At 43.0% G+C, this 26245-nt stretch overlaps 2 protein-coding genes across 2 annotated transcripts; one reads left to right on the top strand and one right to left on the bottom strand.

The window, feature by feature from the left end:
* Positions 1-2802: 2802 nt before the first annotated feature.
* On the top strand, positions 2803-7004 carry SNAPIN (SNAP associated protein). The gene is made up of 4 exons (XM_060757979.2): positions 2803-3024; positions 3212-3258; positions 4851-4969; positions 6632-7004. Exons 1-4 carry the CDS (start codon positions 2855-2857, stop codon positions 6734-6736), a joined length of 441 nt encoding a protein of 146 aa, XP_060613962.2. The 5' UTR covers positions 2803-2854; the 3' UTR covers positions 6737-7004.
* Positions 7005-8028: 1024 nt separating this feature from the next.
* On the bottom strand, positions 8029-25578 carry ILF2 (interleukin enhancer binding factor 2). Its single transcript, XM_067472309.1, has 15 exons — positions 25447-25578; positions 21766-21825; positions 21052-21094; positions 18053-18157; positions 16384-16461; positions 16149-16251; positions 15991-16056; positions 14577-14693; positions 14359-14437; positions 12739-12826; positions 12546-12607; positions 10714-10828; positions 10493-10583; positions 8889-9068; positions 8029-8168 (listed from the first exon to the last, which is right to left on the bottom strand). Exons 1-14 carry the CDS (start codon positions 25449-25451, stop codon positions 8908-8910), a joined length of 1173 nt encoding a protein of 390 aa, XP_067328410.1. The 5' UTR covers positions 25452-25578; the 3' UTR covers positions 8029-8168; positions 8889-8907.
* Positions 25579-26245: the final 667 nt, after the last annotated feature.

Raw genomic sequence — 26245 nt, forward strand, 5'->3', positions numbered from 1 at the left:
TGACCCCCTTCTGCCAGGCAGGAAGACACAGTCAAAGCCCTCCCGACAGATGGACACCCAACCTCCAGAGAAGGGGATCCCACTGGAACCCCCCAAGGAATGACAAGCTCATTACAACGAGGGCATCTTCTTTCATGGAATAACATGGACTGATGGCCATTCAGTCCAACCCCATGACACAATCCAAACCTCCTGACAGATAGCCATCCAGCCTCATAAGCATTCAGGGGAAAATGGGGCTTATAGAATAATCGAATGCTAGAGTTGGAAGAGACCCCCAAAGGCCATCCAGTCCAACCCCATTCCACCATGACACAGTCCGATCCCTCCTGACAGATGGCCATTCAGCATCATAAGCATTCATGGGGACATAGGGCTTATAGAATAATCAAATGTTTGAGTTGGAATAGACACCCAAAGGCCATCCAGTCCGAGCCAATTCCACCATGACACAGTCCGATTCCTCCCAACAGATGTCCATCCAGCCTCATAAGCGTTCATGGGAAAATAGGGCTTATAGGATAATCGAATGCTAGTCAGAAGAGACACTCATAGGCCATCCAGTCTGACCCTATTCTACGATTACACAATCCGATCCCTTCCAACAGATGGACTTTTTCTGCCAGGCAAGGAAAGCACCATCAAAGCAGCCCCAACAGATGTCCCTCCAACCTCTGCTTCAAAGTTTCCAGAGAAGGAGACTCCATTATTAATATTATTATAGAATCATGGTTGGAAAAGTGTCCCAAAGGCCATCCAGTCCAACCTCCTACCAGGCAGGAAAAGCACAATCAAAGCACTCCCAACAGTGCCCATCCATCCTATCCTTCAAAGCCTCCAGAGATGGAGACCCCATTTATCAACATCATCATTATTACAGAATTCAAGCTGGAAGAGGCCTCCAAAGACCACCCAGTCCAAACCCCTTTCTTCCAGGCAGAAAAAGCACTATCAAAGCTCTCCCAAGAGATACCCATCCAGACTTCCAGTCCTATACTAAGGTATGCACCCTTTTAATACTTCTGATGGTTATTTCACAGTTATTAGATAGCTGAATGGAGGCATTTATGTTGCAAAGTACACAAAGTGTGAGAAGAATAAATCAGGGCCAGCTAATCACCTCCTATTAAAGGGTTCCTTCCCCCGAGCAGGAAAGCAGCCAAGGCCATTCAGTGCTAATTTGTAAAGTTTGTGTACTTTGCAACATCAGTAAGTACACAAAGTGTGAAGAATCAATCAGGGCCAGCTCATCACCTCCCAACAAGCAGGAAGCAGCCAAGCCTTGAAACAGCAAGACCATTCAATGATAATTTGTGAACTTTGTGTACTTTGCAATGTAAATAAGTACACAATCAATCAGGGCCAGCTCATCACCTCCCAACAAGCAGGAAGCAGCCAAGCCTTGAAACAGCAAGGCCATTCAATGCTAACTTGTAAAATTTGTGCACTTTGCAATATCAATAATTACACAAAGTGTGTGAAGAATCAATCATGGCCAGCTAATCACCTCCCAACAAAGGGTTCCTTCCCCTGAGCAGAAAGCAGCCAAGCCTTGAAGCTGCAAGGCCATTCAGTGCTAATTTGTACACGTTGTGTACCTTGCAACATAAGTACACAAAGTGTAAAGAATCAATCAGGGCCAGCTAATCACCTCCCAAAAAAAGGATTCCCGCAAGCAGGAAGCAGCCAAGCCTTGAAGCTGCAAGGCCATTCCATGCTAATGTGTAAACTTTGTGTACTTTGCAACATAAATGCTATGAAATAATAATAATAATAATAATGATAAATAACCTATTATTATTATCATTATCATTATTATTATAAATAACCTATTATCATTATCATTATTATTATAAATAATCTATTATTATCATTATTATTATTATAAATAACCTATTATTATCATTATCATTATTATTATTATAAATAACTTATTATTATAAGTAACCTAGTATTATTATCATCATCATCATTATTATTATAAATAACCTATTATTATCATTATTATTATTTTTATAAATAACCTATTATCATTATTATTATTACTATTATTATAAATAACCTATTATCATTATCATTATTATTACTATTATTATATATAACATATTATTATCATCATATATTATTATAATAAATAACCTATTATCATTATCATTATTATTATTATAAATAATCTATTATTATCATCATCATTATTCTTATAAATAACCTATTATTTTGCAACATAAATGCTATGAAATAATAATAATTATTATTATAAATAACTTATTATTATTATAAGTAACCTAGTATTATCATCATCATCATCATAAATAACCTATTATTATTATTATTATTATTAAAAACCTATTATTATTATTATTATAAATAACCTATTATTATCATTATTATTATTGTTATTATAAATAACCTATTATTATTATTATTATAAATAACCTATTTTTATTATTATTATAAATAACCTATTATCATTATTTTTATAAATAACCTATTATCATCATCATTATCATCATTATTATTATTATAAATAACCTATTATCATTATTATTATTATAAATAACTTATCATTATTGTTGTTATTATTATTATTATTATAAATAACCTATTATCATTATCATTATCAATAACCCTCAGAAGCATTAAAAGGGGGACATACTTTAGCATAACTCCATTTTGGACTTCAACTCCCAGCATGCCTTGCCATTGAGGAGGCCGGCCGACGCTTCTGGGAGTTGAAGGCGCTTGGCGGGGAGTGAAGTCTCGCGAGATGTGTGCGGTGCGCGCCGTTCTCTATACAATTCTCGCGAGATTTGGCGATTCCGGAAGGAAGGGAAGAAGAAGGCGGCCGGCAGCAATGGCGGCCGAAACAACAACAACAACAACACCATCCGTCCCCTCAGCGATGGCGTCGTCGGTTTCTTCGGCGCCGTGCAGCCCGTCGGCGCGGGACCTGTTCGCGGAGGGGCTGCTGGAGTTCCTCCGCCCGGCGGTGAGGCAGCTCGACTCCCACGTCCACGCCGTCAGGTACGAACAGGACTCGCTTCCCGGCCTAGGCCCAACTTAGGCCCTCCCTCGGGTTTTGGACTACAACTCCCACAATTCCTAACAGCCTACCGGCTGTTAGGAATTGTGGGAGTTGTAGTCCAAACCCCCTGGAGGTGCCTGCTTCTTCATCTCAAAGCTCTTTCTCCTCCTTCTCCTCCTCCTTCAGGGAGAGCCAAGTGGAGCTGCGCGAACACATCGACGGCCTGGCCGCAGGTGAGCCTCAAAGGACATCTAGCCTGACCCCCTTCTCCCTGGGAACACAATCAAAACACTCCTGGCAGATGGCCATCCAGCCTCATACACTTTGGCAGGTTCATGGAGGAATAAAGGGAGATAGTATCTAAGGCTCTTAAGAGTTGGGACGCTTAAAAGGCATCTAGTCCAACCTCCTTCTCCCAGGGAACACAATCAAAGCATCCCTCACAGATGGCCATCCACACTCATAGATTTAAGCAGGTTCATGGAGGAATATAGGGAAATAGAGTCAAAGGCTCCTACAGTTGGAAGGGAATATCCCTCTCAAGGACCATCTAGTCCAGCCCCTTTCTACCTGGAAACACAATCAAAGCAGCCCCGACAGATGGCCATCCACACTCATACACTTTGGCAAGTTCATGGAGAAACAGAGAGAGGTAGAATCAAAGGCTCCTAGAGTTGGGATACTTAAAGGGCATCTAGTCCAACCTCCTTCTCCCAGGGAACACCATCAAAGCAGTCCTGGCAGATGGCCATCCACATTCATAGACCTGAGCAGGTTCATGGAGAAATATAGGGAGATAAGATTCAAAGTCTCTTAGAGTTGGAAGTGAACCCCAAAGCGGGTTCATAGAGGAATGAGGGGTCGAGAGTTGGGACCCTTAAAGGGCATCTAGTCCAACCTCCTTCTCCCAGGGAGCACCATCAAAGCACCCCTGACAGATGGCCATCCAGCCCCACGCATCTCATCTGGTTCATGGAAGGGAGATAGAATCAATAGTTTCTAGAGTTGGAAGAGACTTCCCTTAAAAGACATCCTATCCAACCCCCTTCTCCCTGGGAACACAATCAAAGCATCCCTGACAGATGGCCATCCACACTCATAGACCTGAGCAGGTTCATGGAGGAATATAGGGAGATAGTATCAAAGGCTCTTTGGAAGTTGGAAGTGGAAGTGACCACGAAAGTGGGTTCATAGGTATAGGTATAGAATCAAAGGCTCCTAGAGTTGGGACCCTAACCTCCTTCTGCTAGGGAGCACCATCAAAGCAGCCCCAACAGATGGCCATCCACACTCATAGACCTGAGCAGGTTCATGGAGGAATATAGAGAGATGGGTTCAATGGCTCCTATAGTTGGAAGGGAATTCCCCTAAAGGACATCTAGTCCAACCTCCATCGCCGTGGGAGCACAATCAAAGCAATCCTGGCAGATGGCCATCCAGCCTCATAGCAGGTTCATGGACGAATATAGGGTAATAGTATCAAAGTCTCCTAGTGTTGGGACCCCCAAAGGATATCTAGTCCAACCCTCCTTCCAGGGAACATAATCTCCCTCAAGGACATCTGGTCTGACTCCCTTCTTCCAGGGAGCACCATCAAAGCAGCCCTGACAGATGGCCACCCAGCCTAATAGATCTTAGCAGGTTCATAGAGGAATAAAGATATAGAATCAAAGGCCCCTAGAGTTGGGACGCTTAAAGGGCATCTAGTCCAACCTCCTTCTCCCAGGAACACAATCAAAGCACCCCCAACAGATGGCCACCCAGCCTCATAGATCAGAGCAGGTCAACGGGGAGAGGTTCCTGACCCCGTCCTCTCTCCTGCCAGAGCTCTGCCGGATCAAGGAAGACCAGAAGGTGGCCCTGGACCTGGACCCCTACGTTAAGAAGCTGCTCAATGCCCGCCGCCGGGTCGTGCTGGTAAACAACATCCTGCAGAACGCCCAGGTGAGAGCGGGCGGACGTTGGGCCCTCCAGGTGCTTTGGACTCCAACTCCCACCATTCCTAACAGCCTCAGGCCCTTTCCTTTTCCCCCTCAGCCGCTGAAATAGACCTTCTGTTTTGTATAAGGAGACATTCATTGTGCTTCTGGATGATGTTTCTGCAGTTTAGTAAACTTTCCCCATGTTTCAATGATAGAACCAATTAGGAAGTAACATTTATAACCCAGGAACAAAATTCATGTAATGTAATGTTATTTTCTGGGTTGCTGTGAGTTTTCTGGCCACGTTCCAGAAGCATTCTCTCCTGACATTTTGCCCACAACTATGGTAGGCATCCTCAGAGGTTGTGAGGTCTGTTGGCAACTAGGAAAACGGGCTTTAGATATCTGGAATGATGTCCAGGGCGGGAGAAAGAACTCTGGTCTGCTGGAGGCAGGTGTGAATGTTGCCATTGGCCACCTTCTGCATATAGTTAATGAAGTGGAGTGTGTGTGTGTGTCTATCTATCTGTCCATCTGTGGAATGATGTCCAGGGTGGGAAAAAGAACTCTGGTCTGCTGGAGGCAAGTGTGAATGTTGCCATTGGCCACCTTCTGCATACAGTTAATGAAGTGGTGTGTGTGTGTGTGTCTATCAATCTGTCCGTCTGTGGAATGATGTCCAGGGTGGGGAAAAGAACTCTTGTCTGTTGGAGGCAAGTGTGAATGCTGCACTTGATTACCTTGATTAGCATTGCAAAACCATGCAGCATTTCTGTGTACGAACCCACACGATCTCTTCGATCATCCGGAGAGGCCCTGCTCACGCTCCCACCTCCTTCGCAGGCGCGATTAGTGGGGACAAGGGAGACGGCCTTCTCGGTGGTGGCCCCTCGACTTTGGAATTCATTCCCTAAGGACATCAGACATGCCCCAACGCTGGCCTCATGGAAGCCTCACTGAGTCCCTTGGGGAGATAGTAGCGGGGTACAAATAAAGTTTTATTATTGTTATTCAAGGCCTGGCTGCTTCCTGCTTGGGGAATCCTTTGTTGGGAGGCGATTAGCTGGCCCTGATTGATTCTTGACTGGAATCTTTCTTTACTATCCTAATTTTAGAGTTTTTTAAATACTGGTAGCCAGATTGTGTTTACAATAATGGTTTCCTCCTTTCTGTTGAAATTGTGCAAAAAAAAATCATTTTTTGCGCAGAAAATTCCTCGCGTAATAGTCACATTTTAAAAATCATTTTTTGCGCAGAAAATTCCTCACGTAATAGTCGCATTTTTAAAATCCTTTCTTTGTGGAGGAAAAATTTGCAATTCATTTTCTGGTTTTTGATGGAGGAAGGATAATAATAATTCAGCAATGGTTTCTCTGTGTCATCTGGCATGTTGGTTTGTTACGAGTGTTCCAGCGTTCCTGTGTTCTCAAATCAATATGCAGTGCCCAGGCTCGTTCATCAAGTGCTCACCTCCCAACAAAGGATTCCCCCAGGCAGGAAGCAGCCAAGCCTTGAAGCTGCAAGGCCATTCAGTGCTAATCAAGATGATCAATTGCAGCATTCCCACAAAGTATTCTTTCTCCCACCCTGGGCATCATTCCAAATATATATATAAACCCCGCTTGCCTTGCTTAATGTGAAACGCAGGCCCGTCGTTTAAGTAACCTTTCCTGGTTTGTTCCAGGAGCGGCTGAGGCGGCTCAACCACAACGTGGGGAAGGAAACGGCTCGCAGGAAGGCCATGCTGGAAGCCGGGGGCAGCTACCCACAAGGCTCTCCCTCCAAGTGAGGACGGGGCCAAAGGAGATGGACAGAGCCGCCGGGCTGCGATTGCAGCGTTGCCATTCACAGGGACAAGGGCACACTTGGGTGGGAATCGAGTGGCAAGGAGGACGAGGCCAGGGCTGGAACGCTCCGTGTTTTGCCCAAAGTTGGGACAATGGCCCCGCCAATGCTTCCTTGCGATGCTTCTGCCACAGAGTTGGTGCAGCTGGGTACAAGGAACGAGAAAACTGCTTCCTCCTCTCCCTCCCGCAATAAAATCCACTGCTAGCCAACGTTTTCACTCCCTTCTTTCAGTTCAGCCCCATTTTATTTTTCCGTGTCACTTCTGCAAGTCGCTTCTGGTGTGAGAGAATTGGCCGTTTGCAAGGGCGGATGTTTTGATGTTTGCCCATCCTTGTGGCAGGCTTCTCTCATGTCCCCGCATGGGGAGCTGGAGCTGACAGCGGACATTTCGGTCGCCAAGTCTGCCCAGAAAGAGGTGCGATTAACCTTTTGGAGCACTTACTGTATACCCTCGCATAATAGTCGAATTCTAAAAATCCTTTTTTTTTTGCGCAGAAAATTCCTCGCGTAATAGTCGCATTTTAAAAATCATTTTGTGGAGGAAAATTTTGCAATTGATTTCCTGGTTTCTGAAGGAGGAAGGATGATAATAATTCAGCTGGAGCTCATCCCCAAATTCAAACCTCCAACCTGTCGATCTTCAGTTCTGCCGGCAAAAGGGTTGAACCCACTGCACTACCGAGAGCTCCTTTCAAGCCCAAATATGGTCAGGACAGAAAGAAAGGAGGTCAAGAAGACTAAGGGAATGCTTCCTCTTTCTTTGAAATGGACCACAAGGACTGTTGGGTTACCATTCCCATTATCCCCAGGTCGTAGTGATGTGAGCTGGCCTACAATAATATCTAGGGGCCCACACTGGGGAGAAGCTAAAGTTGGCCCCCTTATATCAACGATTCAAAGGCCTCGTCCACGATCCTGGACTCAGCCTTTCTTGGGGGCTCATATGGGATCCTGAGTCCAAAACACCTGGAGGGCCGGGTGATGGGAGCTGGCGTTCAATAATATCTGGGGACCCACACTGGGGAGAAGCTAAAGTTGGCCCCCTTATATCCACGATTCAAAGGCCTTGTCCAGAATCCTGGACTCAGCTTTTCCTGGGGGCTCGTCCAGGATCCTGGACTCAGCCTTTCCTGGGGGCTCATCCGGGATCCTGAGTCCAAAACACCTGACGAACCAAAGTTTGCATCCGGCAACCTGATTCTTCCCTTGATGAAAATGAGCCTATCACCCCTGTTTCAAAGGCAAACACCATTTTAATGGGAACTATAAAAACAACAACAATAGAAATAATGAGAGGACACAGGCTTGGTCCTGAACTACGGCTTCCGTCAGCTGGTTCGTCCATCACGTAATGAAGGGAAGGGAAAATCCCGCTGGAAGACACAAGCCAAGAGTGTGTATGTTTGCACTCACTTTTAGTAAAAACAGAACAGAGTCAATTCTCAGACACCCCCAGCTCTGAGGAAGAAGCGCGAGGAGCAATCCCACCCTGATGGCTCTGTTTTGGAAGGCATGGTTAGTAGATAGGAGACAGCTTGCTCCTCGGAAAAGGGAAGCCTTGGCAGTGATTGGCCCTTTGGGGGAATCATAGAATCAAAGAGTTGGAAGAGACCTCCTGGGCCATCCAGTCCAACCCCATTCTGCCAAGAAGCAGGAATATTGCATTCAAAGCACCCCTGACAGATGGCCATCCAGCCTCTGCTTAAAAGCTTCCAAAGAAGGAGCCTCCACCACACTCCGGGGCAGAGTTCCACTGCTGAACGGCTCTCACAGTCAGGAAGTTCTTCCTCGTGTTCAGATGGAATCTCCTCTCTTGTAGTTTGAAGCCATTGTTCCACGTCCTAGTCTCCAAGGAAGCGGAAAACAAACTTGCTCTCTCCTCCTCCCTGTGGCTTCCTCTCACATATTTATACATGGCTATCATATCTCCTCTCAGCCTTCTCTTCTTCAGGCTAAACATGCCCAGTTCCCTAAGCCGCTCCTCATAGGGCTTGTTCTCCAGACCCTTGATCATTTTAGTCGCCCTCCTCTGGACACATTCCAGCTTGTCAATAAGGAGATGCCCAGTTTCCCTCTGCTGCTCCCTCTCCTACCTTGCCGAGCGAGTGGCTGCTACTCCTGGGTCTCCATGCTCTCCTCCTCCTCCCCAGTCGGTGTCTCCTCCTGGTTCTCATCCTCCTCCTCCCCTTCCTTCTTTTCGGGAGGCTTCTCGTAGGCCTTCTCCGACGGGGTCACGATCACCCCATCCCACGTGGACATTTCGGTCGCCAAGTCTGCCCAGAAAGAGATGCAGTTGACCTTTTGGAGCACTTACAGTATATCCTCACATAATAGTCGCATTTTAAAAATCTTTTTTTTTTTGCAGAAAATTCCTCGCGTAATAGTCGCATTTTAAAAATCATTTTTGTGCAGCAAATTTTTTGCATAATAGTTGGATTTTTAAAATCCCCCTTTTGCCGCAGAAAATTTCTTGCGTAATACTCGCACTTTAAAAATCATTTTTTGTGCAGAAAATTCCTCACGTAATAGTCGCATTTTTAAAATCATTTTTTTGTGGAGGAAAATTTTGCAATTGATTTTCTGGTTTCTGGAGGAGGAAGGATGATAATTTAGCCTCAAACAAACAGCTCCATTTCTGTCTTAAATTCAGGGGAAGGAGGATGCAAGATTTCCACTTTCTCCCTTCTCCAAAGGCAAGGCAGTGTACAAAATCTGAAATGGAGCTCTTTGGAAGAAGGAGGGAAAGTGGAGCTTGCCTTGAGAAGGAAGGGAAGGAAAGAAAAAAGGATGGGCAGAAGGATGGAAGGGATATGGAAGGACGGATGGATAAAAGGAAGAAACAGCCCCAAATGGTGCTGCAACGATTATGTGAAGAACACAAATATACCCATTCTGCTGGAATGGAAAAGAAGGTTGGAAGGAAGAAGGGATAGAAGGAGAGATGGAAGGACGGATGGATAAAAGGAAGAAACAGCCCCAAATGGTGCTGCGACTATTATGTGAAGAACACAAATATACCCATTCTGCTGGAATGGAAAAGGATGGAAGGAAGGGATAGAAGGAGGGATGGATGGATGAAAGAAAGAATCAGCCCCAAATGGTGCTGCGACTATTATGTGAAGAACACAAATATACCTATTCTGCCGGAATGGAAAAGGAGGATGGAAGAGATAGAAGGAGAGATGGAAGGACAGGTGGATGAAAGGAAGAAAGGAAGAATCAGCCCCAAATGGTGCTGCGACTATTACGTGAAGAACACAAATATACCCATTCTGCCAGAATGGAAAAAGGATGGAAGGAAGGGATAGAAGGAGAGATGGAAGGACGGGTGGATGAAAGGAAGAATCAGCCCCAAATGGTGCTGCGACTATTATGTGAAGAACACAAATATACCCATTCTGCTGGAATGAAAAAGGAGGGAAGGGATAGAAGGAATAGGAGGAGAGATGGAAGGATAAAAGAAACAGCCCCAAATGGTGCTGCGACTATTATGTGAAGAACACAAATATACCCATTCTGCCGCCATGAAAATGGGAGTGCGACCATTATGTGATGAAATATGGCAGTTCAGATTGAAAAGGGTATTACTTGCATCACCACACTCTGCTCTTGGGTAAGAGCAGAAGCAATTATGACCTTGCCCTACATAATGGACACCTCCCCATGCCTTTGCCCACTTCCCACAGCTCCCACTTACAGTTGGCGTCCCCTTCTTGGCCAAGGATCTTCCGGTATCCGCCGTGAGAGAGGATGCGGACCAGGGTCTGGGCTGTGTAGCAAACCATGTCCTAGCAGACCCGGAAAGAAAGGCAGAGGGGTGAACCACATACAGACTGTTCCTGTGGGGATTTCTCAGACCCTCTCCAGCCCGTTGCACTGTCCACCTCAACACGGTCAAAGGCCAGAGGAGGGCCTTACCTGCTGCTCTAGGGTCATGACTGTATGGACCCGGAAGTTGCCGCTTTCACAGGGGTCGGTGATGCCGACCGATCCGGGGAGGAAGAGCCCCGCGGCCAAGATCTGGAGGCAGCGCCTGAGATTAGGAATATATTTTGAGTGAACATTCCAACTTCCCGTGTTGCGGCATACGTTACCCAGTAGTTCATTCGAGTGCATTAGAAGAAGGAAGAGAATGGAGACAGCATCTCGATTTCCAGGCTTTTACTATTTCTGCAGAAAAGGGTGAACGGCTTCCAAAGGGCGGTCACACCTTCAAGTCTCAATTGCTCCAGTATATATAGCACAGAATCAACTTTCTTAGTGCCGTGACCCCTTAATACAGCCCCTCATTTTGTGGTGACCCCCAACCATAAAATTATTTTCGTTGCTACTTTGTAACTGTAATTTTGGCTACTGTTACAAATTATAGAATCCTAGAGTTGGAAGAGACCTCCTGGGCCATCCAGTCCAACCCCATTCTGCCAAGAAGCAGGAAAATTGCATTCAAAGCACCCCTGACAGATGGCCATCCAGCCTCTGTTTGAAATGTAATGTAAATATCTGATATTCAGAATGTATTTTCATTCACCGGACCAAATTTGGCACAAATACCTGATATGTCCAAATTTGAATACTGGTGGGGTCGAGGGCTGGATTGATTTTTATCATTTGGGAGGTATAGTTTTTATCATTTGGGAGGTATAGTTGCTGGGATTTATAGTTCACCTACAATCAAAGAGCATTCTGAACTCCACCAATGATGGAATTGAACCAAACTTGTCACACAGTTCTCCCATAACCAAGAGAAAATACTGGAAGGGTTTGGTGGGCATTGACCTTGACTTTGGGAGTTGTAGTTCACCTACATCCAGAGATCATTGTGGACTCAAACAATGATTGATCTGGACCAAACTCTACATGAATACTCAATATGCCCAAATGTGAACACTGGTGGAGTTTGGGAATCTTGACATTTGGGAGTTGTAGTTGCTGGGATTTATAGTTCACCTACAATCAGAGAGCATTCTGAAGCCCACCAATGATAGAATTGGGCCAAACCCCCCACACAGAACCCCCATGTGGGCAGGGACCTTGGGTTTTGGAGTTATAGTTCACCTATATCCAGAGAACACTCAAACAATGATGGATCTGAACCAAATTTGGCACAAATACTCAATATGCCCAAATGTGAGCACTGGTGGAGTTTGGGGGAAACAGACTTTGACATTTGGGAGTTGTAGTTGCTGGGACTTATAGTTCACCTACAATCAAAGAGCTTTCCGAACTCTACTAATGATGAAATCGAACCAAACTTGGCACACTGAACTCCCGTGATCAACAGAAAAAAATTGGAAGCGTTTGGTGGTCATTGATCTTGAGTTTTGGGAGTTGTAGTCCACTTATATCCAGAGAACACTGTGGACTCAAAACAATGGTCTGGACCAAACTTGGCAAAAAAGCTCAATATGCCCAAATGTGAACACTGATGGAGTTTGGGGAAAATAGATCTTGAAATCTGGGAGTTGTAGTTGCTGGGATTTGTAGTTCACCTACAAAGAGCATTCTGAACCCCACAAATGATAGAATTGGGCCAAACTTCCCAAGAACAATAGAAAATACTGTGTTTTTTGATGGTCTTGGTGACCCCTCTGACACCCCCTTGCGACCCCCCCCCCCGGGGGTCCTGACCCCCAGGTTGAGAAACACTGGGCTAGAGCCTTGGCGAAGAACAACAACGGGCGTTGCATTCCAACACCACACAATTCTACAATCCAGGCAATACTATTTCCACTTCTGTGGCTTTGTCCTACCTGTAGGCCACGTTGAGTGCCAAAGGCTGCCGGGTCGGGTTGTTCATCACGGCGTAATGACCCTGAAACACAACACGAGAGCGTTGGTGACCTCTCGGAAAGCACGCCAAGAGTAGAAGTCTCCAAAGACATCGCGAGAGAGAGAAGCAACCAAAGAAGAGTTCCCTCCCTGACCCCTCCGCCTTTCACGTACCAGGAGGTCGAGGATCCAAGGCGTGAGGGGCTCGAAGCCCGGGAAGCGCATCCGGAGGTCCTTCAGCAGGCGGATTAAGACCTTCACGCTGAAAGGATGAAAATAATAAAGGTTTTACTGGACTCTAAAGCAGAGAGTTCCACTGCTGAACAGCTCTCAGTCAGGAGGCTCTTCCTAATGTTAATATTTAATTCTATTTTAATGACCGGGCTGTGGCACAGCTAGTTAGTAGCAGTTGCATTTAGTCACTACTGACCGAGAGGTCACGAGTTCGAAGCTCACTCCGACCATTAATAGTGTAGCTTGCTGTTGACCTATGCAGCCCAAAAAACAGTTGCATCTTGTCAAGTAGGAAATTTGGATACCGCTTTATGTGGAGAGGTTAATTTAACTAATTTACGATGCCATAAAACCTTCCAGCAGTGTGCGTAAGAATGAGGAAGTACTTCATCAAAGTGTCACACATGGATGGTGAAGTGGAAGCTCCCCCTGTGGCCTACCCTCATGAAGCTGGAATGCTAAATTGCCTCTGTGTCTGTCTGTCTATGTTGCACTTCTAAATGGCATTGAATGTTTGCCATGTATATGTGCATTGTAATCCGCCTCATGGGGCGAGAAGGGCAGAATATAAATACTGTAAATAAATAAATCAAGCAGAGAGTTCCACTGTTGAACAGATCTCCATCAGGAGGTCCGAGAAGGGCAGAATATAAATACTACAAATACATAAATAAACAAAGCAGAGAGTTCCACTGTTGAACAGCTCTCAATCAGATTTGAGAAGGGCAGAATATAAGTACTGCAAAGAAACAAAGCAGAGAGTTCCACTGTTGAACAGCTCTCAATCAGGAGGTTCGAGAAGGGTAAAATATAAATACTGCAAATAAATAAAGCAAGGAGAGAGTTACACTGTTGAACAGCTCTCCGTCAGGAGGTTCGAGAAGGTCAGAATATAAATACTGCAAATACATAAATAAAGCAGAGAGTTCCACTGTGGAACAGCTCTTAGGAGGTTCAAGAAGGGCAGAATATACTGCAAATACATAAACAAAGCAGAGCGTTCCACTGCTGAACAGCTCTCCATCAGGAGGTTCGAGAAGGGCAGAATATAAATACTGCAAATACATAAATTAATAAAGCGAAGAGTTCCACTGTGGAACAGCTCTCAGGAGTTTCGAGAAGGGCAGAATATACTGCAAATACATAAACAAAGCAGAGGGTTCCACTGTTGAACAGCTCTCAGGAGGTTTGAGAAGGGCAGAATATAAATACTGCAAATAAATAAATAAAGCAAGCAGAGAATTCCACTGTTGAACAGCTCTCAGGAGTTTCTTCCTAATGTGTTAATATTTAATTCTATTTTAATTTCTGTACATGTTTACGTTTGCAATTATATTGTCTTGGTTTCATAGTGAGTCGATTTCAGTGGGATATGAAGAATAAGAGAAGACAAAGACACGTAACTTTCATGTAGCCTCCATAACAGATTATTGCATCTCCAAATATGAGACACAAATGGATGGTGGAACCACCTCTGCCATGACAACCATGAGAGCGTCCCAATATGTATGCCCACCGTGGTCTAACCGGATCGTAAACCCAAGAGTAACGGAGACCTACGTGGACTGAGAGGCGTTCTCCTCGAACCAGCGGGCGTGCCGGATCGCCGCCAAAGCGCTCTGCAGGACTTTGATATCCACTAATCAGGGGAGAGAATAAAAAGACGGATGTCGGGATTCAAATCCAAGCGGGAATGTCCTTAGGCCCAGCTCTGTAGTTTACGCACAGGCCTCCCCGCCCCACCCTAAGAGAAGACCACCGTGGGCCCGTGGCCTTACGGTGCAGCTCTGGGTCCAGTTTGCGGAGGTTGGGGGGCACCGTGGTGATGAGGATCTTCACGGTCGCGTCGGCAGAGCTGATCTCAAAGCCCGTCTCGTTGGTGAGCATGGTCAGCACTGCGGAGGAAGAATAACAATAATAATAGTGGCAGAGATCTCGATACTTCCCTACACACTTGTTTTGCTCTAATCCTAGGGCTTTATTTTAGTCTCAGAGGTATTCAAGGTATTAAAAAATGGTTCTCTAGGCTTAAGCATTCCATTAAGCAGACCCAGGGAATGCTCCCTTTTTCTTTGGAGTGGGCCACAAGGACTGTTGGGTTGCCATTCCCATTATCCCCAGGCCGCACTGTGATGGGAGCTGCCGTTCAATAATATCCACGATTCAAAGGCCTTGTCCAGGATCCTGGGCGAGACCTTTCCTGTGACTCCTACCGATGACGGATCTGGACCAAACTTGGCCCAAAAAACCCCCACTGGAGTTGGAGAATGATGGGAGTTGTAGTTCATCCCATATCTAGAGAGTCCTATGAACCTCAACAATGATAGATCTGGACCAAACTAGGTACAAAAAAACCCCATTGGAGTTGGAGAATGATGGGAGTTGTAGTTTATCCCATATCCAGAGGGCCCTGTGAACCTCAACTATGATAGATTTGGACCAAACGTGATAGAAAAAAACCACTACAGTTGGAGAATGATGGGAGTTGTAGTTTATCTCATATCCAGAGAGCCCTATGATCCTCAATAATGACTAAACTTGGCACACAAACCCACTGGAGTTGGAGAATGATGGGAGTTGTAGTTCATCCCATATCTAGAGAGCCCTGCGAACCTCAACTATGATGGATCTGGGGCAAACTTGGTACAAAAAACCCACTGGAGTTGGAGAATGATGGGAGTTGTAGTTCATCCCACATTTAGAGAGCCCTGTGAATCTCAACGATGATGGATCTGGACCAAATTTGGCACAAAAACCCCCAGTTCACCCCACATCTAGAGAGCCATGTGAACCTCAAGTTTGGATCTGGATCAAACTTGGCACAAAAACCCACTGGAGTTGGAGAATGATGAGAGTTGTAGTTCATCCCTTATATAGAGGACCCTGTGAACCTCAATGATAGATCCGGACCAAACTTGGCACCAAAAAACCAACTGAAGTTGGAGAATGATAGGAGTTATAGTCACCCCACAACTAGAGAGCCCTGTGAACCTCAACAATGATGGATCTGGATCAAAATTGGTTCAAAAAACCCACTGGAGTTGGAGAATGATGGGAGTTGTAGTTCATTCCATATCCAAAGAGCCCTGTGAACTTCAATGATGATAGATTTGGACTAAACTTGGCACACAGTGAGGGAACCCTGTAAACATGTGGCACTAAAAATACATAGCAGTAGAGTACGGAACCAACCTTCGGCCGGATCCTGCGTCCTCAGGCTCTCCACCACTTTGTTTCCCAAGGCAGCCACGGCTTCCACTGGGGAAGGAAACGGAAGTCAATACCCATCCAAGAACATTCTCAAGCTCCAGCCCTTCTTCTCCCCTTGGGACGGAAAGGGAGGCACTTACGCGTGGGCAAGATTTTCAGGATCACAACCAGGTCTGCCACGTTGTGGCCCGTCATCATGGTGCCTTTCTTGTAGGACCCCACTTGGCGGACCTCCTCGATTTGCTGGGAAGGAGAAGGATGCAAGGAGCAAGGATGAGCCCCGACGAGCCCTTAGGAGACTCGGCATTTGGGTGGCGGGCTCCCACAAACCAAGAATACAATCCCAACGCCTTCCCTTTGAGATGGAGGACTCACCACTTCAAACGTCCCTGGAGCTACGATCAAGTTATCAATCACATTGTTAATCTTGGTCACCAGAGAAAGGATAGATGCCTAGCAGGAGCAAAAACAGGGAGTCATTAAATGACTCACAAAGAGCTTTCTATACGCTGATGACCTTGGCCTAATACAAGCAAAAGACTTCAAAACAGTTGAAAACCAACTTCCGAATGCCTGAAAGATCTCTCCAGCTACTCCAAAGAGAACCACCTGAAGCCTAACCCTGCCAAGACATAAGCGCGAAGCCAAGAGGAAAGTGAAAAAAATGTATTGTCGAAGGCTTTCATGGCCGGAATCACTGGGTTCTTGTAGCAGACTATTTCCTGTGCTGGTCAGTGACCGAAATAAATGATTTGAATGATCACTGGGTTCTTGTAGCTTTTTTGGCCATGTTCTAGAAGCATTCTCTCCTGACGTTTCGCCTGCATCCATGGCAGGCATCCTCAGAGGTTGTGAGGTCTAGGACAGGCACCTTCAGAGATTGTGAGGTCTATGGCATCTATGGCAAGTATCCTCAGAGGTTGTGAGGTCTGTGGCATCTATGGCAGGTATCCTCAGAGGTTGTGAGGTCTATGGCATCTATGGCAGGCATTGTCAGAGATTGTGAGGTCTATAGCAGGCATCTTCAGAAGTTGTGAGGTCTATGGCATCTATGGCAGGTATCCTCAGAGGTTGTGAGGTCGAGGGCAGGCATCTTCAGAGGTTGTGAGGTCTATGGCACCTATGGCAGGCATCCTCAGAGGTTGTGAGGTCTTCGGCATCTGTGGCAGGCATTGTCAGAGATTGTGAGGTCTATAGCAGGCATCTTCAGAAGTTGTGAGGTCTATGGCACCTATGGCAGGCATTGTCAGAGGTTGTGAGGTCTATGGCACCTATGGCAGGTATCGTCAGAGGTTGTGAGGTGTAGGGCAGGCACCTTCAGAGGTTGTGAGGTCTGGCACCTATGGCAGGCATCCTCGGAGGTTGTGAGGTCTATGGCACCTATGGCAGGCATTGTCAGAGGTTGTGAGGTCTATAGCAGGCATCTTCAGAAGTTGTGAGGTCTATGGCACCTATGGCAGGTATCCTCAGAGGTTGTGAGGTGTAGGGCAGGCACCTTCAGAGGTTGTGAGGTCTACGGCACCTATGGCAGGCATCCTCAGAGATTGTGAGGTCTAGGGCAGGCACTTTCAGAGATGCCTGACAATGCCTGCCATAGATGCAGGTGAAACATCAGGAGAGAATGCTTCTAGAACATGGCCATTTAGCCTGATAAACCTACAACAACCAAGGGAATTGAAAGTGACCTGGGAAGGGCAAGAGCTCGAACACTGTTCCCACTCTAAATATTTCAGCATCACTTTAGATCACACACTAACATTTAGGAAACACTGTTATGACCACCAAGCACAAAGTAGCCTCATGCAATACCATCCTGTGGAAAGATACTGGTAGCACATGGGTGCAGACCCAAAATTAGTAAGAACATCGGCTCTGGCCTTGTCTGACTCAACTGCTGAGTACACCTGCCCTGGCTGGCATAATAAAATAAATAGACTCGGAAGCTGAGCGGGCTGATCCAAAGACAACCTGGCAAACCCAAAGATGGAAAGATATTTCCAGTCAACATCATTTTGACTCTGAAAGAGGTAAGACGCCTTGTCACCTGTTCAGCAGACGTCGGAGCGAGGTCCTGGTTCCTCTTGAGCAAGGCTTCGCTGAAGGCCGTCTCATCCGGAGCAGGTTTCACGCGAGGGAAAGCCATCTCACACTGAAGGTGGGAACACAACCAGGGGATCAGAATCCATAGGTCGGTGCAACCTGCTTCTGATGTTTTCCTGTCCCGGGACTTGCAGTTCTTAGGTTCCCAAGGAGGAATCCCACCCTAGTGCATTGAGAGGGACTCCACAGGCCACAGAGCCCAGCTGAGGAACCCCAACCGAGCAGGTAGTTCCCCAGGATCCTTTCAAAGATGTCCAGGGAATGGGACTCGTATCATCTCTTTAAGCAATTGGTTCTACTACAAACCACACTCAGTGCCCCAAAAGTTCCTGCTAATGTTCAATTGAAAGCTAACTGCAAATTTGAATATTATAATATAATGCAATATAATAAGACATTATAATTATATATTTTATATAATAATATATAATACTAATATTGTTCTATGGTAAAATACTATAATTATATTTTTTATATTACATGTAATATTACTAATAATATTACAGTATAATGTTATAGTACAATATAGTAATATATTATATTATATATATTATATAATATATAGTAATATATAATACTAATATTGTGCTATAGTAATATACTATATTATAATTATATATTTTATATCACATGTAATATTACTAATATTCCAGTATACTGTTATAGTACAATAAAATAATATATTATATAGAGATATAATATAATATATATAGTAATATATAATACTAATATTGTTCTGTGGTAATATACTATAATTAATATACTATATTATAATTATATATTTATATTACATGTAATATTACTAATAATATTACAGTATAATGTTATAGTACATTATAGTAATATATTATATATATATATATATATAGTAATATATAATACTAATATTGTGCTATAGTAATATACTATAATCATATATTTTATATTACATGTATTATTAATAATATTGCAGTATAATGTTATAGTACAATATAGTAATATATAATACTAATATTGTGCTATAGTAATAATGCAGTGGTCCCTCACTACGTCGTGGTTTGCTTTTTGCGGACTCGCTGTTTTGCAGTTTTTCAATATGGACTTAAGATTAATATTATATTATATATGGTAATATATAATACGAATATTGTGCTATGGTAGTAATACAGTGGTCCCTCGCTACTTCGTGGTTCGCTTTTTGTGGACTCGCTGTTTCACAGTTTTTCAATATGGACCTAAGATTAATATTATATATTATATAGTAATGTATACTAACATTGTGCTATGGTAATAATACAGTGGTCCCCCGCTACTTCATGGTTTGCTTTTCACAGACTCGCTTTTTCGTGATTTTTCAATATGGACTTAAGATTAATATTATAGTATATATAGTAATATATAATACAAATATTGTGCTATGGTAATAATACAGTGATCCCTCGCTACTTTGCGGTTCGCTTTTCGCGGACTCGCTTTTTCGTGATTTTTCAATATGGACTTAAGATTGATATTATAGTATATATAGTAATATATAATATTAATATTGTGCTATGGTAATGATACAGTGGTCCCTCGCTACTTCATGGTTCGCTTTTCGCGGACTCGCTTTTTCAATATGGACTTAAGAGCGTTTGTCTGTATGGAGAAATTGCCTCTGCGGATAAAGCCGGAGCTGAGGATTACGTGAAGAACACATTTAAGGAGAGTTATGTCGTGTATAAGTGTGTGGGGAAGGTTTATAAAACTTGAAATAGCTACTAAAATAATGTATAAATATTAAAATAAATATAGCATCCCTACTTCGTGGATTTTCATTTTTCGCGGGTAGTCCTGGAACCTAACACCAGCGATAAGTGAGGGAAACCTGTATATTATATTATATCGCCCTATCAGCCCACCAGGACCCTAAGATCTTCGGGAGAGGCCCTTCTCTCCATCCCGCCTGCTTCACAGGTGTGGCTCGCGGGTACGAGAGATAGGGCCTTTTCTGTGGTGGCCCCGCGGCTTTGGAATGCCCTCCCTACTGAAATAAGATCAGCCACCTCGCTAATGGCATTTCGGAAAAAACTGAAAACCTGGATGTTCCAGCAAGTTTTCGGCTAACCCGACCTGATGATGCTTGATCATGGATTAGCAATCTCGGACAACGAATTTGGATTGTGACTTTAATTATGAGATGTTCTGGTCTGTATTGGTGGCCCAATACTTTTATGTATGTATATGTATGTATTTTATATTTTAACTTTATATTTGTAATTGGAATATTGTAGTTTTAAATATGCTGTAAACCGCAATGAGTCGCCGTATAGGCTGAGATATTAGCGGTATATAAGCGTACCAAATAAATAAATAAATAAATGGTAATAATATAATATATTGTATATACATATTACTTGTAAGCTGCTCTGAGTTCCTCTTTGGGGTGAGAAGGGTGGGATATAAATGTCGTAAATTAATACTGTCTATACTTGAGTTTTTCAACCCTTTTTTTAGGCTGAAAAAGCTCCCCTCGGCTTATACTCGAGTCAAGATTATTTTTTATTTTACTCTATTATCATTATCATCATTATTATTACATTTATAGGTTAAGTTTATTATTTTTATTATTATTACTTTTATTATTTTACTCTATTATTATTGGAAGGATACGTACACATGTACATTGAAGAAAGTTAGAATAACGGATTAGTCAGAGTTGGACAGTCTTATGTAAATATTAATAAACATTCAACCTACTGATGCTTCAATTAATGTAATTTTATTAGTATCTATTTTTATTTTGAAACAGACCCATAGCGGCTGAATTTCCCACCCTCGGCTTATGCTCGAGTCAATAAGTTTCCCCAGTTTTTTGTGGTAAAATCAGGTGCCTCGGCTTATATTTGGGTCGGCTTATACTCGAGTATAATACGGTAAGTAAATAAATAAAACAAACCCGGAGGGCACTTTTCAAAGACGACTTACCACATAGAAGTCAAAAGGGATGTGAGGCACAAAGGGCCGGAACCTGAAACACAAGGTGACAGGAAAGAGAGTGTGTTTTGATTTCATTCCCGCTGGAACCCCAAGCCAAGGCTGGATTTATATTGTCCTATATCCCAGGATATTATCCAAAATTATCTGCTTTGAACTGGATTATATAAGTCTACATGGCCAAATAATCTGGGACCATATCCTGGGATGTAGGACAGTGTAGATCCAGCACAAGGCACGTAACAATAACAATCATTCTATTTATTCCTCGCCTTTGGGCTCAAAGCAGGGCACAACCAAGTCAAAGACATCTATAAAAGGACACCACAAAACAACACAACATGCGCAACAGCAGCCGAGCCACAGAAGAAATACCTAAAGCTTGCAGTGTTAAATTCCCACTGTCCCAGATACAGCACACTTTCGAGGTCATGGAAAACTACACTGACAGCACAGATCAAGCTGTCAAGCTTTCAAGGGGTGTGTCCACACTGTATTATTAATGCAGCTCAACACCACTTTAGCCGTCACGGCTCCATGGTATGGCATCCTGGGGTCATATCTGAAGGGCTTTAGCCTTCTCTGCCAAAGTGCGGGTGCCTCACCAAACTACGACTCCCACAGACACAAACAAAGATGGAGGTGCTACTCGAGGACTGTCTCTCTCTCACACACAAACACACACACACAATCTCTGGGACTTACCCACTGCCAGGGCCTCCCCGAGAGCCAAAGCGCCCTCCACGACCACGGCCTCTATCGCCCCTGTTAATTAGGAAAAAAGCCAGAATGAGATTTCGTTTTTTAGGAATGTTCCCATTAGAAAATGTGGGAGAACTACAGTTCCCAGAATCATGGGTCAATCCTCCCCAAACCAGCTGGCCATGCTGCGTCTGCGTGTCAAGTGAGGTCCAGATCCGTCGTCAGCTGGGTTCAGTTCTCTCTGGATAAGGGTGAACTACAAGTCCCATATGCCAAGGGCAGGCACCCCCAAATCCTGCCAGTATTATGTTTGTGGAGGCAGGAGGCCTCTGCCACAATATATATAGATAGATAGATGCGTATAGAAAGATAGATATAGACATTCAATATATTTAATGCTATATATAGAGAGAGCACAGAATATATAAAGGCATTAAATAAAACACCATATATATGTTAATACTATATTTATGTAATATTTAATATTGCATAATATGTAATATATAGATAATATAGATATATATTACACCCACACAATATATATACAGTGTTAAATATTATACAATATCAAATGTTATGCAAGTATGATGTATGTATATGTATATATAGTTTTAATGTCTTTATATATTCTGTGCTTATATATATATATATAGCATTAAATATATAGAGTATGTATATTATAATATATATATATATATATATGCAAAGTACAAAGGCATTAAATAAAACACCATATATATGTTTATATCATATTTATGTAATATTTAAAATTGTATAATATGTAATATATAGATAATATAGGTATATTACACCCACACAAATATATACAGTACTAGCTGTGCCCTGCCATGCGTTGCTGTGGCCTATAGTAAAACTTATCAAAGTTGAGGTAGATATCTGGACTATTATGAAAGAGAGGTACCTACCTCTTCCTTCCCCCTTTTCCTCCCCCTTTCTCTCCTTTCTTCCTTCTCTACCTCTTTCTTTCTTTCCTTCTTTCACTACTTGGTTTCATCCTTCTCTCTTTCCTTCATTCCCTCCCCCTTTCTTCCTTTGCCTTTCTTCCCTCCCTGTTTGCTTCCTTCTTTCGCTTTTTATTTCCTTTTATTTCACCACCATCATAACAATAGCAATAATGCAATGCATTGCCTCCGGGACCTGACACCTCTCCCATTCCCCCTAAAAGGGTCTCAGAGGAATAATAGCATCATAATAATCATAGAAATAACAACCTTTACCCGCCACGCATTGCTGTGACCAACCTTCCCTCTTTCTCTCCTTCTTTCCCTCCTTCCTTCCTTCCCTCCCATCTTTCCTTCTCCTCTTCCTTCTCTATCTCCTTCCTTCCCCCTTTTTCTTTCTCTTCTGGCCTCTTTCCTTCCTTCTCTCTTTCCTTCTTTCCTTCCCTCCCTCTTTCTCTACATCTTCCCCCTTTCTTCACTCCCTCTTTCCTTCCTTCATTCCCTTTTTTCTTTCCTTCTCTCCTTCCTTCCTTCCCCCTTTTTCTTTCTCTTCTGGCCTCTTTCCTTCCTTCTCTCTTTCCTTCTTTCCTTCCCTCCCTCTTTCTCTACATCTTCCCCCTTCCTTCACTCCCTCTTTCCTTCCTTCATTCCCTTTTTTCTTTCCTTCTCTCTTTCCTTCCTTCCCCCTTTTTCTTTCTCTTCTGGTCTCTTTTCTTCCTTCTCTCTTTCCTTCTTTCCTTCCCTCCCTCTTTCTCTACATCTTCCCCCTTCCTTCACTCCCTCTTTCCTTCTTTCATTCCCTTTTTTCTTTCCTTCTCTCCTTCCTTCCTTCCCCCTTTTTCTTTCCCTCCCTCTGTCTCTCATTTCTTCCTTCTCTACCTCTTTCCTTCCTTCCCCCTTTTTCTTTCTCTTCTGCTGTCTCTCTTTTCTTTCCTTCCATCTTTCCTTTTCTTTCCTTTTCTTCTTCCTTCTTTCTCTAACTTTCCTTCCTTCCCCCTTTTCTTTATCTCCCTTTCTCTTTCTTCCTTCTTTCCTTCCTTCCTGTCTTTCCTGGATTTTGACAGGGCGGGAAGGGGTGCGGTGGGGTTTGGAGGTGGCGTGAAGTAAAAGGAGGTAAGATTGGGGCAGGCAAGTGATGGAGCGTGAGGTTGTGTGTGTGTGTGCGGCAGCGGGGGGAGTGATGGAGCGTGGGGTTGCGTGTGTGTGTGCGGCAGCGGGGGGGAGTGGGGTTGCGCGTGTGTATGTGGCGGTGGGGGAGTGATGGAGCGTGGGGTTGCGTGTGTGTGTGCGGCGGGGGGAGTGATGGAGCGTGGGGTTGTGTGTGTGCTTGCGGCGGGGTGTGTGTGTACGGGAAGGAGCGTAGCGGGGCTTGGAGTGGGCATGGCTTCCGCAGAGGGAACTGTGTGCGCGCGCCAGGGAACTTGCGGCTGGGCACCAATGCGCATGCTCAATTGTTTTGCCGTTTTGTGAGTGTGTTGTTGTGTTGTTTTTCATTTTGAGTAGATATGTTTGTACCTTGTGGGTTGTCTTATGGGCATGGCAATTTTGGTACAGTTTCGTTGGGGGGTTTTTGAGTTTTGTTTCCTCGTTGGATGCCCCTAACAAATTTATATATATAGATTAAATCTTATACAATATTTAAAATTATATAAGTATAACATAATATATATATATATGGTGATTTAAGGCCTTTATATAGTCTGTGCATATTATATATATATATATATATATATATATATATATAGCATTAAATATATTGAGTATCTATAATATATTAAATAAACTATTTAATATTTAATATCGTATAATATTTAATATGCGTGTGATATATTATATTATATATAGTTATAATATATTATCTATATATTAAATTATATCTATATTATCTATAATATAGATAATATAGATGATTATATATTATATTGTAGATATATTATCTATAATATAACATATATTATATGAAAATTATATATTAATTTAATATATATGAGATAAATGAAATACTATATATATTATTTAATACTGTATAATGTTTAATATATAGATCATATAGATATTATAGAGAATGTATCTATATTATCTATTATCTATATTATAGATAATATATCTACAATTTAATATATAGATAATATAGATACATTCTCTATAATATGTATATGATATTATATCTAATATATAGATCATATAGATATAATATCAGATAGATATTATATATATTATAGAGAATGTATCTATATTATCTATATATTATTTATATATTAAATTTAATATATATGAGATAAATAAAATACTACATATATTATTTAATGTGTAATGTTTAATATATAGAACATTATACAATATTAAATAATATACATAGTATTTTATTTATCTCATATATATTAAATAAATATATAATTTTCATATAATATATATTTTATATTTAGTATTATATATTATATTTAATAATATAATATATATATTATATATTAAATTAAATATTATTATATTATAATAACATTATATATATACATATATATATATTATATTAAATATTATAATATTATAATAATATTAAATATTAAATATTAAATATACATATAATAATATAATATATTTATTAAATTAAATACTATAATATTATAATAATATTATATATATATATATATATATATAATATACATAATATAATATGTATATTTCCATATTTCCATCTCTCTCTCTGACTTCTCCCTCTTTTTACCTCATGCTTCCTTCCAGTGAGAACCGTTCCGAGTCCGCAAAGCGCCTCTTCCTCCCTGAAGACCCTCCGCGAAGAATAACCACCCGGCCCGCTCTTTCGCCGCCGCCTTTGTCCACCTCGCAAGAAGCGTCGACGCGATTGGCCTTCCCAAGTGAGTAAAACCCGCCGTGGTAGGTTCCTAACCTTGCAGCCAATTCCTGTCTCGCGTTCCTCTTTTTTCCCCGCCCTTTCTTTCAGGTTCTGTGATTTTATTGGCTTCTGGGCCTATCAATCAGGCCGCGCGCGCACACCCTTTTCTCTTTTTTCTCCTCGTTCGCCAATAGGAGAAAGGAGAGAGGAGGAGAAAGGAGCGCATGCGCAGTGCCTCATTGGAGGCGATTGAGAGGAGAAAGGGACGCATGCGCAGTGCCTCACTAGGAGGAGAGGGAGAGAAAGGGACGCATGCGCAGTGCCTCACTAGGAGGAGATTGAGAGAAAGGGGCGCATGCGCAGTGCCTCACTAGGAGGAGATTGAGAGGAGAAAGGGACGCATGCGCAGTGGCTGACTAGGAGGAGATTGAGAGGAGAAAGGAACGCATGCGCACTAGGAGGAGAGAAGAGGCGAAAGGGGCGCATGCGCAGTGCCTCACTAGGAGGAGAGAGAAGAGGAAAAAGGGACGCATGCGCAGTGCCTCACTAGGCAGAGATGAGAGAAGAGAAAGGGACGCATGCGCAGTGCCTCACTAGGAGGAGATGAGAGAAGAGGCGAAAGCGGTGCATGCGCAGTGCCTCACTAGGAGGAGATGGAGAGAAGAGAAAG

This window comes from Anolis sagrei, chromosome 12 (assembly GCF_037176765.1).
Source record: "Anolis sagrei isolate rAnoSag1 chromosome 12, rAnoSag1.mat, whole genome shotgun sequence".
NCBI classification, from domain to species: domain Eukaryota; kingdom Metazoa; phylum Chordata; class Lepidosauria; order Squamata; family Dactyloidae; genus Anolis; species Anolis sagrei.